This window comes from Squalius cephalus (genome assembly GCF_949319135.1).
Source record: "Squalius cephalus genome assembly, chromosome: 24".
NCBI classification, from domain to species: Eukaryota; Metazoa; Chordata; class Actinopteri; order Cypriniformes; family Leuciscidae; genus Squalius; species Squalius cephalus.
In genome coordinates this window covers 30,104,771-30,120,437 of record NC_137145.1, presented here as the reverse complement: position 1 = coordinate 30,120,437, position 15,667 = coordinate 30,104,771, and the positions used below count along the sequence as shown (strand labels likewise).

Genomic DNA, 15,667 nt, shown 5'->3' with positions numbered 1-15,667 from the left:
GAAATAGCTTTTGAATGTGTGCTCACTTTTCACTTTCATGTTTGAATTCGTGATCACGCATGTGTATGATTTTTTACTAGATAAGATATTTGTCAATGATGCATGGAGCAGAGCAGATGCTTTCAGTTTATAATTGAAGTGTCTGTTGCCCAACTGAACTAAACGGTTTTTATTTCTATAAAAAAAATAATAAAAAAAAACGACAGTGGGGGGGGGGGAAGTAATGTAATGTAACCGACTACCGCAGTATGCAACTATGCTAGGGCTCCGTAAACGGCATTCTTCATTTTCCATGCAGTTCAGAATAAGGTATTCGCTTACACTACCATCTAACATCATTTCACTAATCATATTACCAGCACATGAGTAGTATCATTCAGAAATCACTCGATCATTCTGAATCGATTAGAAGAGAAAACTGATTGATATAAAAGGAGGGAAGAAGTACTTCCAATCATTGTCTTCGCAGTGGTTCCCTCCACAGAAAGGTGTGCAGTCATCATCACTATGCATTAAATGGCCTGCAGAAGTACAAGGATTGGATATTTTCTCTGATTAACAGTCCATTCCGACTGTTTGGGACAAAATCGTTTGTCCAGAGAAGAAATACAGTGGCGAGGAGGACTAGGCAGAGTTCCGTCGGAGAATGGAGCGAGGCCGGTGGCGTGATTGCTGATGAGCGACACCTGCACGACGCACCGGTCTCGTATCTCTCACGGAGGAGCGGAAGCATAAAAGGAGGAGCGACGACGGTGAAGGACGGAGACGTGGCTTTATGTTATGTTTTGTTATGTGACAGCAGTCGTCCGTGAGGGGCTGCTCATCAGCAATCACGCCCTCGGCCTCGTCCTGCTCGCCACAGCTACCATGAGTCCTGTGTCATGCCATTAGTGGAGCATCCAGAGACCATCCATGTGTGGGATTGTTTTTCCTCCAAGGAAGTGGCTCTCCCACAATTCTGTCCAAAAACTATTCAAGAAATAAAGAATGGTATCAAAACATCCTCCAAGAGCAACTGCTCCAATGATCCTGAAGCAATTTGGTGATGATCCGTGCATTTTCCACCACGATGGGACACGTCACAAGGCAAGAGTGATGATGAAGTGGCTCAGATATAATTACATTTAAACAGAGAACCTGTGATCAGAAGAACTAATAGCACTAATAATGCAAGAATAGATCACCATCGATCAGGATTGGTTATGAAGAAGGGTTAACACTGTAAATATTGGCTCTGCATACACTGAACGTTTTTGCAAATAAAATCCTTTAAAACTGATGAAATTCTTATCATTAATTTCCAGTATACTGCTACAAATAATCTACAAATACTGAAGCAGCAAACTTTGCACACACACAAAAAAAAGTGTCAATAGATTATGCCAATACTTTTGGTCCCGAATGATCTAATTTATCAAAATGATCTAATACTGTTAAAACTGAAGTGTGTAATTCCAGTGATTCCAAACACCACAGGTTCATTGAAAAATCACATATGAATTAAATTATGAGAGCTGCAATGGAGGGATTAACAACTTGAATTTTGGGTTCATTCCCCAAACCAAGAACATGACATCAGAAGACTTGGAATATACAGCAAAAATCATATCAACTAATTTATGACTGTTATGAAGCATCACAGAACATGCAGGTAAAAAGGCACACAATTTTTAATCATAACTTGTAAATTTATATTGTGGCGATTTTAGCAAAAATATCACTTGCAAATTAATATTTTTTGGACCGTTTTAGCCCTGCATTGTGTGCTACACCATGAACTATCTGTATCTCTTTACATGTACTCTTTTTATTTTGATCAAATTCTGTGTTGAATTTGTGCTGTAGATGATTAACTAGACATAAGCTTACCATGCAGGCAGCCTGTACGGCCTCACTTAGACTGGCTGCGTTAGGATCACACCAGAACATGTGACAGATGAAGTCTCCAGGTCCCTCTGCCATGATGAATGCAAACGTGTGCACATCCTTCCCGACTCCCATGAACGACAGGAAACGCACACGACACTCGGAAAGAACTTCCTCGGACTGTGTTGGTGACATTGAGAGGTGTAATATCAGTGAAGTGACTCATCTAAGCAGATTGTTACAATACAGCATTACGTATTTGTGACCGTCACAGTACAGTTGAAGTCAGAATTATTGGCACCCCTGGTAAATATGATTGATTTATGGCTGTAAAAATAATTCTGCATTATTTATCCTTTGGATCTTTCAATAATATATATATATATTTTTTTTTTTAAATCACAAAAATCTAACCTTTCATTTAAGTAAAAGAATTAGAAGTGGGGAGGAAATCACATTATGAAATAAATGTTTTTCTCCAAAACACATCAGCCACAATTATTGGCACCCCTAGAAATTAAAAATATATATATATATATATTAAAAAAAAAAACTCTGAAGTATATTACCATTAATATTTACATTATTTAGCACACCAGGGTGACTAGGAACATGAAATTGTCTAGCTATGACTTTTTGTTTCACAGGAGTGTAAATATGAAAACAAAATAAAAATGCACAAAATTAAAATTCCCTTAATCATCTATCTATAAATACTGCTGGATCTTTAATGTTGTGGGTCTATTTTTGTCATGACCGTCCCAGTTCCTAACCTGAACTCTATAGAAAAAGAGTGGGCTGAACTGAAGAGAAGTAGCACCAGCTGGGTGCTAAGAGATTCTGTGTGGAGGAATGAAGGATCTGGAGAGATTCTGTGAGGAGGAATGAATGATCTGGAGAGATTATATGTGGAGGAATGAAGGATCTGGAGAGATTCTGTATGGAGGAATGAAGGATCTGGAGAGATTCTGTATGGAGGAATGAAGGATCTGGAGAGATTCTGTGAGGAGGAATGAATGATCTGGAGAGATTCTGTATGGAGGAATGAAGGATCTGGAGAGATTCTGTATGGAGGAATGAAGGATCTGGAGAGATTATATGTGGAGGAATGAAGGATCTGGAGAGATTCTGTATGGAGGAATGAAGGATCTGGAGAAATCATGTGTGGAGGAATGAAGGATCTGGAGAGATTATGTGTGGAGGAATGAAGGATCTGGAGAGATTCTGTGAGGAGGAATGAAGGATCTGGAGAAATCATGTGTGGAGGAATGAAGGATCTGGAGAGATTATGTGTGGAGGAATGAAGGATCTGGAGAGATTATGTGTGGAGGAATGAAGGATCTGGAGAGATTCTGTGAGGAGGAATGAAGGATCTGGAGAGATTATGTGTGGAGGAATGAAGGATCTGGAGAGATTCTGTGTGGAGGAATGAAGGATCTGGAGAAATCATGTGTGGAGGAATGAAGGATCTGGAGAGATTATGTGTGGAGGAATGAAGGATCTGGAGAAATCATGTGTGGAGGAATGAAGGATCTGGAGAGATTCTGTGAGGAGGAATGAAGGATCTGGAGAGATTAGAATGAAGGATCTGGAGAGATTATATGTGGAGGAATGAAGGATCTGGAGAGATTATATGTGGAGGATTGAAGGATTTGGAGAGATTATGTGTGGAGGATTGAAGGATCTGGAGAGATTCTGTGTGGAGGAATGAAGGATCTGGAAAAATCATGTGTGGAGGAATGAAGGATCTGGAGAGATTCTGTGAGGAGGAATGAAGGATCTGGAGAAATCATGTGTGGAGGAATGAAGGATCTGGAGAGATTATGTGTGGAGGAATGAAGGATCTGGAGAAATCATGTGTGGAGGAATGAAGGATCTGGAGAGATTCTGTGAGGAGGAATGAAGGATCTGGAGAGATTATGTGTGGAGGAATGAAGGATCTGGAGAGATTCTGTGAGGAGAAATGAAGGATCTGGAGAGATTATGTGTGGAGGAATGAAGGATCTGGAGAAATCATGTGTGGAGGAATGAAGGATCTGGAGAGATTCTGTGTGGAGGAATGAAGGATCTGGAGAAATCATGTGTGGAGGAATGAAGGATCTGGAGAGATTATGTGTGGAGGAATGAAGGATCTGGAGAAATCATGTGTGGAGGAATGAAGGATCTGGAGAGATTCTGTGAGGAGGAATGAAGGATCTGGAGAGATTAGAATGAAGGATCTGGAGAGATTATATGTGGAGGAATGAAGGATCTGGAGAGATTATATGTGGAGGATTGAAGGATTTGGAGAGATTATGTGTGGAGGATTGAAGGATCTGGAGAGATTCTGTGTGGAGGAATGAAGGATCTGGAAAAATCATGTGTGGAGGAATGAAGGATCTGGAGAGATTATGTGTGGAGGAATGAAGGATCTGGAGAGATTCTGTGAGGAGAAATGAAGGATCTGGAGAAATCGTGTGGAGGAATGAAGGATCTGGAGAGATTATGTGTGGAGGAATGAAGGATCTGGAGAAATCATGTGTGGAGGAATGAAGGATCTGGAGAAATCGTGTGGAGGAATGAAGGATCTGGAGAGATTATGTGTGGAGGAATGAAGGATCTGGAGAAATCATGTGTGGAGGAATGAAGGATCTGGAGAGATTCTGTGAGGAGGAATGAAGGATCTGGAGAGATTAGAATGAAGGATCTGGAGAGATTATATGTGGAGGAATGAAGGATCTGGAGAGATTATATGTGGAGGATTGAAGGATTTGGAGAGATTATGTGTGGAGGATTGAAGGATCTGGAGAGATTCTGTGTGGAGGAATGAAGGATCTGGAAAAATCATGTGTGGAGGAATGAAGGATCTGGAGAGATTATGTGTGGAGGAATGAAGGATCTGGAGAGATTCTGTGAGGAGAAATGAAGGATCTGGAGAAATCGTGTGGAGGAATGAAGGATCTGGAGAGATTATGTGTGGAGGAATGAAGGATCTGGAGAAATCATGTGTGGAGGAATGAAGGATCTGGAGAGATTCTGTGAGGAGGAATGAAGGATCTGGAGAGATTAGAATGAAGGATCTGGAGAGATTATATGTGGAGGAATGAAGGATCTGGAGAGATTATATGTGGAGGATTTAAGGATTTGGAGAGATTATGTGTGGAGGATTGAAGGATCTGGAGAGATATGTGGAGGAATGAAGGATCTGGAGAGATTATGTGTGGAGGAATGAAGGATCTGGAGAGATTCTGTGAGGAGGAATGAAGGGTTTGGAGAGATTATGTGAGGAGGAATGAAGGATCTGGAGAGATTATGTGTGGAGGAATGAAGGATTTGGAGAGATTATGTGTGGAGGAATGAAAGATCTGGATTGATTATGTGTGGAGGAATGAAGGATCTGGATTGATTATGTGTGGAGGAATGGTCTCTGATCTCTTGTCATATGTTCTCCAAACTCACTGGGCATTATAGGAGAAAACTCAGAGCTGTTATCTTAGCAAAAGAGGTTGCAAAAAGTATTTAATAAAAGGGTGCCAATAATTGTGGCCAATGTGTTTTCGAAAAAAGCATTAATTTCATAAAGCATGTATTTCATAATGTGATTTACCCCCCAGTTTCAATTCTTTTACTTAGAAAGGTTAGATTTTTGCGATTTCTTTGAATGAAAAATCAAAAGGATAAACAATGCAGATTTACTTTTACAATCATCTTTGATCATATTTACCAGAGGTGCCAATAATTCTGACCAAAACTGTATGATACTGAAGTACTGGAAGATTGTCAACAGACACAAACTTTACCTCAGAAGTTATAATGGTGAGTGTAGCGGACGCCACGTTCACGTTCACCGCTGTCCAATCCTCCTTGTCTTTGTTGTTGAGGGCCGTCTCCAGCGCTACATTGATAACCTCCATGCCTTCAGGAGACACATACCAACACAACTCCACTTAGATTTCAGGAAGCTACATTTGATTTGAACATGACAATAAATAGATGTTATTTTGAGTGCTCAGAGGTGATGACACATATGGCTGTCGCAATAACCGCAATATTGAAATACCGTGATACTGACAAGCCAACCGCGATATTCGCGTTTTCTTTTTTCATAAGGCTCTGCCATTCTTAAAAACGTATCAAGCCAAGGCACTCGAGAATTTAAGTAAATATATATAAAAAAGCTTTTATTTAATCATAGGTTAGGCCAGTGCTTCTCAAACTTTTTTTCGTCCCTTTTAAACCTTAAAAAAATCTGCTGCCCAGAAAAAAACGGAAAGATTTTTAAAAAAAAAAAAAATGTGCAATGAAAAACACCTGCAAAAGTTTCACTTTGTAGTGTCATTATTTCATATAACAGTAAGAGAGAATAATAATAATGCTTTGGATGAACAATATATAAAAGCACAAATATATAACAGCTTTTGACAGCGCCTCAAGACAAGAGCTCAAATTCTTGTTGGTTGAGAACACCAGAACACACAGCAGTGGAGAGGCGCATTCACAAATCGCATGTGATTCGGTCCGCTGAAGAGGTGCTTTTCTATGGCGAACAACTTCAATATTAGGCTTGTTCCAACGGTGACAAGTCAATGGTCTAAAGAAGAATGATTAAGTGTAATTGCTGTTCGATGCTGCTTTATTAAAAGTTAAAATAAAAGTTAAAATAATTAACACCTTGTTTCATTACATCGATCTCTGAATGCATCAGCGTTTTTGAACGTGTTTGTTAAATGAACTTAGTGACTTACTCAAAGAGAGTCCCTTGCAGCCACCTAGTGGTGCAACAATGAAACTGTGCTGAGGGACAGTGTCTATCCGCAGAGACGAGCAGTGAAAAGCCTCTCCTCAAGGGAGATTTGATCTAACTGTTATACATATAACAATAGTCTAACAAGCTTATTGTCAGGTTTATGTTCTGTTATGTGTACCCTTATTTTGACATTCTCTTCTGTTAACTTCACTTCCTGTTTCAACACAGTTTAGTTTAGTTTAGTTGATCGCTGATCGATTGCTCCTGTCTGCCTCGCTGCCTGCTGTGAGTGTGTTTGTTTGCTTCGGTGCTGTAAGCTCCGTCTTAGCCTTGTATTTCTTTGTTTTGAACCATCATTTACTACCATTTCTAGTTGTTTATACTACTACATTATACCCAACATCTCAGATTAACCTGACATCGCTAGCTTCTGTTATTAGTACTACTAGCACAAAACGCTAGTAATTCGCTAGCCTGTTAACGCGCCACCCGTGCGCTCAGCTATTTTTATTTATTTATTTTTCTCTCGCGCGTCCGCACCTTTGAGTTCATAAAAAGCTCAGGTGAGTAAGAATCACTCAACAAACACGGTGAGTAATGTCTTGTCCTGTTATTGTCACCTGCACTTCATGTCACATGTTTAGCATAGCCTTCTCTGTCGGCAATATAGGATTTATATGTGATAAATGTAAGGAGACAGTTAGATTGACAGAGAAGATTTCAGAATTAGAAACACGCATCCAAACTTTAATTGAGGATAGTAAGAGTGCTAGTGCTTTAGATGTTTTGGATGCGCATAGCATAGTGAACTCTTTACATGGCGCGGTTCCGGCTGAAGTAGAGCCTGTGCAGCCGGGCAAATGGGTGACAGTGAGGGATCACTCTAGTCGCGGATCTAAAGACCACTCTTCCGTTCCGATTACCATAACAAATCGATTTGCCCCGCTCAGTGAAACACCCACTGAGAATGATTGTGCCCTAGTTATTGGCGATTCTATTACACGGAACGTGAAAATAGAGACACCAGCCACCATAGTCACATGTTTGCCGGGAGCCAGAGCGCCTGACTTCAAAGCAAATTTAAAAGTGCTGGCTAATGCTAATCGTAAATTCTCTAAGATCATTATTCATGTCGGCACTAATGATGTTCGACTCCGCCAGTCGGAGATCACCAAAATTAATATTAAAGAGGTGTGTGAACTTGCAAGTACGATGTCAAGGACTGTAATTTGCTCTGGCCCCCTTCCTGTTCGCAGGAGTGATGAAATAGTTAGTAGATTGTGTTCGCTTAACGGTTGGCTGTCTAAGTGGTGTCCGCTTAATAATATAGAATTCATAGACAATTGGAAAAGTTTTTGGGGCAAACCTGACCTGTTGAAAAGAGATGGTATTCATCCCTCCTGGGATGGTGCTGCTCTTCTCTCTAGTAATATGGCTCATAGTCTTAGAGCTCAAACATGACAATCTGGGGCTCAGGTCAGGAAGCAGACAGACTGGCTAAACCGACCGTCTGCTAGCGGCCTCGCGTCACCAAGGTCAGATAAATCCCATCACATAGAGCCTCTTTCACCTAGCTATCATCATATAGAGACTGTGTCTGTTCCCCGAATTTGGAAATCCAAAAAAACGTTTAAACCCATCTAAGGTTAAAAATGTAATTGATGTTCAACAAATAAAAAACAGCTATAATACATGAGCAAATGCTAAAGCTTGGGTTGCTGAATATTCAATCGCTTACTTCAAAAGCACTCATTGTTAATGATATGATTTCAGATAATAACCTAGATGTGCTGTGTTTGACAGAAACCTGGCTAAAACCAAACGATTACATTACTTTAAATGAATCAACCCCGCAAGATTACTGTTATAAACATGAGCCTCGTCTGAAACGCAAAGGGGGTGGTGTTGCTGTAATTTATAGTAATAGTTTCAAAACCACTAAGAAATCAAGTTTTAAATATAATTCTTTTGAAGCATTGGTGCTTAATGTAAAAATATATAGTGTAAACGATAAATCACGTTTGAGATTTGTGTTGGCTACTGTATACAGGCAACCAGGGCACCATACAGACTTTATCAAAGAATTTGCGGACTTTTTATCAGAATTAATATTGACTGCAGATAAAGTACTAATTGTTGGTGATTTTAATATACACATCGATAATGAAAAAGATGCATTGGGATTGGCATTTAAAGACATTGTAAATTCAATTGGAGTTAGACAACACGTGTCAGGACCTACTCATCGTCGTAATCATACTCTAGATCTAATATTATCACACGGAATAGATGTTGATGCCGTTGAAATTCTGCAGCAGAGCGATGACATCTCAGATCATTATCTAGTCTCGTGTAATTTGCATTTAGCCAAGGCTGCAAAGCCGACTCCGTGTTTCAAATATGTGAGACCTATCACTTCTGCTACTAAAGATTGCTTTATTAATAATCTTCCTGATCAGTTTCATCATCTCAGCATCCCGGATAGCTTAGAAGAACTGGATATTACAACAGAAACGTTTAACTCTCTCTTTTCCAGCACTTTAGACACAGTTGCTCCGTTGCGCTTAAAGAAGATTAAAGAAAATAGTCTAACGCCGTGGTACAACGAGCACACTCAGGCCCTTAAGAGAGCAGCCAGAAAAATGGAGCGCAACTGGAAGAAAACAAAACTAGAGGTATTTCGCATTTCATGGAAGGAGAGCTCAATTACTTACAGAGAGGCTTTAAAAGCTGCTAGATCTGCTTATTTTTCAACCCTATTAGAAGAAAATAAACATAATCCTAGGTATTTATTTGAAACGGTGGCTAAACTAACGAAAAATAAAGCTTCAAGCCCAGAAGTTTCCAAGCAACACAGCAGTAATGATTTTATGAACTTCTTCACTTATAAGATTGATAATATCAGGGACAAAATTATAACTATGCAACCGTCTACTACAGTATCGCATCAGGCAGTGCATTGTAGTCTCCCTGAGGAAAAATTTGATTCATTCGTTGCTATAGGAGAGGAAGAATTTACTAAACTCATTAAATCATCTAAATCGACAACATGTATGTTAGACCCTATACCAACTAAGCTACTGAAAGAGATGCTTCCAGAGGTCATAGATCCTCTTCTTAATATCATTAATTCATCTTTGTCTCTAGGATACGTACCAAAAAACTTTAAGCTGGCTATGATTAAACCGCTTGTTAAAAAAACGCAACTTGATCCTACAGAACTAGTCAATTACAGGCCGATCTCGAATCTACCTTTTCTGTCAAAGATATTAGAAAAGGCAGTATCCTCACAACTGTGTTCCTTTTTAGAAAGAAATGATATCTGCGAGGATTTCCAGTCAGGATTTAGACTGTACCATAGTACCGAGACAGCTCTCGTTAGAGCCACAAATGATTTTCTCTTATCATCCGATCATGGTTGTATCTCGCTATTAGTGTTACTCGATCTTAGTGCTGCATTTGACACCATTGACCACAACGTTCTTTTAAATAGATTAGAACATTATGTTGGCATTACGGGAAATGCACTAGCATGGTTTAAATCATACTTATCTGACCGTTATCAGTTTGTAGCAGTAAATGATGAGATGTCTCATCGATCACAAGTTCAGTATGGTGTACCACAAGGCTCAGTACTAGGACCGCTGCTGTTCACTCTGTACATGATACCATTAGGAGATATCATTAGGAAACATGGAATTAGCTTCCACTGTTATGCCGACGATACTCAGTTGTATATTTCTTCAAAACCTAACGAAACTTATCAATTCAAAAAATTAACGGAATGCATAGCGGATATAAAAAATTGGATGACTCGTAATTTCCTACTTCTAAATTCTGAAAAAACAGAGTTTCTAATTATTGGACAAAAAACGTCCTCACGTAATAACCTAGAATACTGTCTAACACTCGATGGCTGCTATGTTAAGTCTTCGTCGTCGGTTAGGAACCTGGGTGTGCTCTTTGATACCAATCTTTCATTTGAAAGTCACGTGTCTAGTATCTGTAAAACTGCATTTTTCCATCTTAAAAATATATCTAAATTACGCCGTATGCTCTCATTGACAAATGCGGAACAATTAGTTCATGCGTTCATGACCTCAAGGCTAGATTATTGTAATGCTCTACTGGGTGGTTGCCCTGCACGCTTAATAAACAAACTACAGCTGGTTCAAAATGCAGCAGCTCGAGTTCTTACCAGAACCAGGAAGTATGACCATATTAGCCCAGTTCTGTCAAAACTGCATTGCTCCCTATTAAACATCGCATAAATTTTTAAATATTGCTGATTACTTACAAAGCACTAAATGGTTTAGCTCCGCAGTACTTGAGCGAGCTCTTAACGCATTATAGTCCGTCACGTCTATTGCAATCTCAAAATTCCGGCCAGTTACTAATACCGAGAATATCTAAATCGACTGCTGGCGGTAGATCCTTTTCTTATTTAGCACCAAAACTCTGGAACAGTCTTCCTACCATTGTCCGGGAAGCAGACACACTCTGTCAGTTCAAAGCCAGATTAAAGACACATCTCTTTGACCTAGCATTCACATAATACATTATAGACTTCTATAATTTAATGTTAGGCTGCATAGATTAGGTCAGCCGGAACCGGGAACACTTCCCATAAATCCTGATGTACTCGTTACATCATAAGAAGAATGGCATCTACGCTAATTTTAGTGTCTTTGTTTATCCCGAGGTTTTCCCGCAGCCAGCCGGATCCAGGCCGTATCCAGATCTGATGAAGGACCTTCGCCTGGACCCGATGACAACGCAGTGCTGAAGTGCCAACTAGTCTCTCCCTATGGAGGATCCCTCTACCACTATACAGATAAGGCGTTGTCGGGAAAATTCGTTTCGCGTTCCTACCCCAAAGCAACAAAATAAAATAAAATTCTTTATCAAAATTTATAAGGAAACACCAGTACTTTGTTTAGGCTTGGCTTGTAGGGAATTCCAAACCTGCGTATATTCAAACGCACATAACTATAGAACCCATTCTAAATGCGCATGTGAACGCCATCAGTGTTTCTCACAGGTTCGCGTTTAAAGTCTGTGTAGAGGGAATGGTGTCGTCTTAGCGGCCCCTAATTTAATAACAAATGATCGTTGCGACGGAAGCAAATCAATCAAAACTAACTTTAGATGGAAAATAACTTAACTCTGCTATAAAGCCAAAACAATCTCTGTTACCTTAAATTATACGCTTATCTCTGTAAAGCTGCTTTGAAACAATCTACATTGTTAAAAGCGCTATATAAATGAAGATGACTTGACTTGACTTTAGTTTCGGTTACATGGGTTATTGAATATGTCCTCGTTTTTGTGCATGCTGACCACAGCATAACACTTACTTATGTAGCAATAAATAATTAATAAATAAACCAATGAATAAATGGGGATAATACCACATATCACGCTATTGAGCCACTCAAAATTACTGCAAGGGAATTTTCCTTCACCGCGACAGCTCTAATGACATAGCCACATAAAAACATGTGACAAGAATCAGTTTTGGTGCAGAACAAAACAGGTAAAGCGTGCATTTTGTATATAATAGCATGAGAGTAAAGCGTTAATAAGCAGATGGCATCCTACCAACTGGCTTTGTCACCGGCACACGACCCAAATACCAAACCTGGAAGTGTTGGGCCAACTCATTCTTGGGAGCTGGGAACTCTAGAGGAGAAAAGATCAGAATCAGTCATAACAGTATAATTCCATTATCCATTATTACAATACTCGTTTAACCCTCTGAGGTCGACAAACGCGCCGGCGCGTTTTGCTGGATTTTCTTCACATTGTAGCACTGTAAACTTAAATTTCTCCGTCATTTATGGTCATACAGAAAAAAGAAATATAAAAAAAGAATCTGTGATATTTCTACTTTTGTATGTGTCCACTTACAATCAAATCAAAACATTGTGCTTTTGTAAAATAAAGAAAATAAACAGGGTGTGCGTTCTGCCTCTCCGTCGCGGTGAACTTTTTTTTCTTGAGCATGTCTATAAACTGAAACCAAACTCAGTGAATACTTGTCACACATTTATGAGCCATATACCTTTATAAACATTTAAGTGTGTACTTTTAAATGATCGGATTCAAACTGAAAACAAATATTCTCTGTTTAAGTAATTTGTATAAAACCAACAAGATGTCCAGTTTCTCAAACGCTTCCTAATTATTTTTAATTTGACCACGCCCACTCGCGCAAAAGAGATTCACATGCAAATTTCCACATGGAACGCGAACGCGCTCATTACCTCAGTTTGAAAGACGCGCTGTGAGCTTACATTGGATTTACATCAGAAGAACGCGATTTGAAGACAAGAAAGATGTAAGGTAAGAAATTCTTACATATTAGTTTGTTATTGTTGCATAAATTTCACATTGCAGTTGAACTGTTGCTAGATATATGGTGAATATTATAATATTTAGACCCATGTTTACTGTTACTGTGTTTGTGGATATCTGCTCAAACGTAGATATGTAGGCTATATGGTAACCATAATGTTTTATATTTGAGCGCGATCGCGTTTGAATGTATCATATTTTGGATCGCGATCGCGTCTGAAAAGCAAAATGCACCAAACAGCTTCATGTTTTTACTATTATCTAATTTCATATCATCATAACGAATGGAAACATTTGAAGTAACATGATAATCAATATATTTTTCTCTAGCTTAGTTGTTACTGAAATCTTTTGGAAGATTTATAGGCTGTTATAGGTTATGGTTATTATTTTATGCAGCACTGCGCATAGCCTATGCCTACAAGGCACAACAAACCTGGTGTTCATTATATTATATATTGTTGGAAACATTTGTGTGTGTGTGTGTGTGTGTGTGTGTGTATTCTGTGAATTTTAAAAAGCAATTTTAACCAGTAAAATCTAAAATTTATTCCCAAAAATCGTGCAGGCCTTTCTCTTGATATTAGTATGTTCACTTTTTTTATTTTTTTTCAGGGCCCAGATGCCACTGAGTCCTGCTGACTTCAACATTCACACAAGTCTCTGTACATGAACATGGTAAAGTGAAAATTAAACACCTTGGAAATGAAAGGTATGTACAATGTTTTTAGGAATGGCAGAAAGGTCTCTGTCTTTGGATCATTGTTTTCAATAAGTGTTTTTTTGTCATTTGTTGTGTATCTTTGGATTATGTTGTGTTGTAAATAAATACAAAATCTAAAAGCCATTCTTTTTTAAATCTCCTAATTTTTTGTGAAAAGTTGCTCAGAATGACAGGGCCTGATAGCTCCTAATAGGGCCGTTAGGGCAGCCCTGTCTAATAGGGCTGTCTTTCTCAGGTGTGAAAAGCTTATTAACATATTATAAACATATTAATGACCTCCGCATAAAGCTTTCTCACACAAAACACGTCGTAAAAATTTTAAATCAATATATTGTCTTCTCTGAATGAGCAGTCAGGGTGATTTTCACATAGTTTTAGAGCAAATATTCTAGGCTACGTCATACAATTTTCAAAAGTCTTGTGAAGAAATAATCAGTATGGGTTTCATGGCCTTATTTCAGTGAGATTTTTTTTTTGTATTTTCACAAACCACGCATAAATGTCATTATCTCAAAACTACAAACTTTTACATACATGCTGCTGATATATTATTGTAGCAGAGTTTGTGCTGAATACAGTGTAATTAGACTTTAGCCATGAAAATGTCACAAGTAACAGAAATAACCACAAATGTCAGAGCATGTCAAACACCTCCAGGGCCCAGAAAACAGCTCAGACCCCAGAGGGTTAAAGAGGTGATGTAAACATTTAAAAAAAAAAAAAAAAAATGTAGTCAAACCCAACACTTTCAACAGCGTTACATACTGTATAACATTTAAATCCGCACTGGAGATCATCCACAAAACAAAAGCTAAATTCAGCAAATCTGTCATACGTTACCCTGGAAAGGGATGTCCCTAAGTCTGGAGGGATCAGTGTTTAGTCTGCCGGAAGACTTCCTCTGGGCCATGATCTGGAGAAAAAGATAAACAAATAAAGCAAACTATTAACAAACAGCACATGGATATTACTGCATTACTAGTCACGAGTGTGATGCTTGCGCGTTGCGGTCTTGATCTCCAAATTGATCTCAAAGCGTAAGCCACACACTATAAATGCAAATATAAGTAGTGACACTTGTGTAGAGAGGGTATTAATGGCTGAAATTGCTATATCGTGTATATGATGTTAAAAAAAGGTTATGTGCAACATGTCATGAAAAAAGATCTTAATGCGCTATGACTGACACACACAAAGTCATTTCTCTCAGACAGCATGCGAACCCGAACTGTATTTGAATGGTCAAATACACACGTCAAAATCCCTATCATGTGGAGTATTCTCATGAAGTCGGTTTTGTCTTAAATGAGCGTATCAGTTGGGCGAAAACCAGACCTGTGTCAATCTATTTGGTCTGTGTATTCGGTGACATCTGCCTAATAAACCTGCTGCTGTCTGTGTCATTAATCTTAATCAAATAACAAAGAGAAATCACTCAGTGCCCAACTAAATAACTTTTGTGTCTTTAATAAGAATCAATGTATATTTAATTCATAAAGCAAAGACTATTGATTATTCAATTTTGTAGTATTTCTTACATGTAAAATAATGGAAAAAGCAGTGTGAAATCTGTATACTGAAAATAGCAGATCCAAGTAATTGTATTGATCGCACAACATTGACCATCAGGTACAATACCCATGTGGAATAAAAACAACTCTTATTAGAAAGCAGGTGATCCCCTTATGCTGGGGCCACACCAAAATATATTCAGGCTTTTTTTTTCCGTAAATGTTCTGGCAAAAGCATTCCAAACACTATCATAGCAATTTCTTTGTCCGCCATGTTTATTCTGAAGTCTCGAGAGAATTTGCGAGGTTTCCTGTGTTCACAGTTGGGACATTGGTTGAAAATCTGTTTGTGTGTGGTGTGTGTCTGCTACATTGCAGCACGCCACACACTATAGAAACAAAACTGTTAAATCTAGGATTTTTGTCCTCGTTTGTGGTCTCTCACATTTTGAAAATATTATACGATTTTAAATATATTTTACA

The 15,667-nt window shown here is 38.7% G+C and overlaps 1 protein-coding gene across 2 annotated transcripts in view; it reads right to left on the bottom strand.

The window, feature by feature from the left end:
• Positions 1-15,667, bottom strand: part of apbb1 (amyloid beta (A4) precursor protein-binding, family B, member 1 (Fe65)) — a 110,672-nt gene that overhangs the window by 5,390 nt on the left and 89,615 nt on the right. For both annotated transcript variants that reach the window (XM_079860639.1, XM_079860640.1), the window contains 4 exons: positions 14,514-14,586; positions 12,194-12,274; positions 5,646-5,761; positions 1,870-2,046 (listed from right to left, as the gene is read on the bottom strand). In XM_079860639.1, coding sequence (XP_079716765.1) covers positions 1,870-2,046; positions 5,646-5,761; positions 12,194-12,274; positions 14,514-14,586 — 447 coding nt within the window. The remainder of the gene's footprint in view (positions 1-1,869; positions 2,047-5,645; positions 5,762-12,193; positions 12,275-14,513; positions 14,587-15,667) is intronic.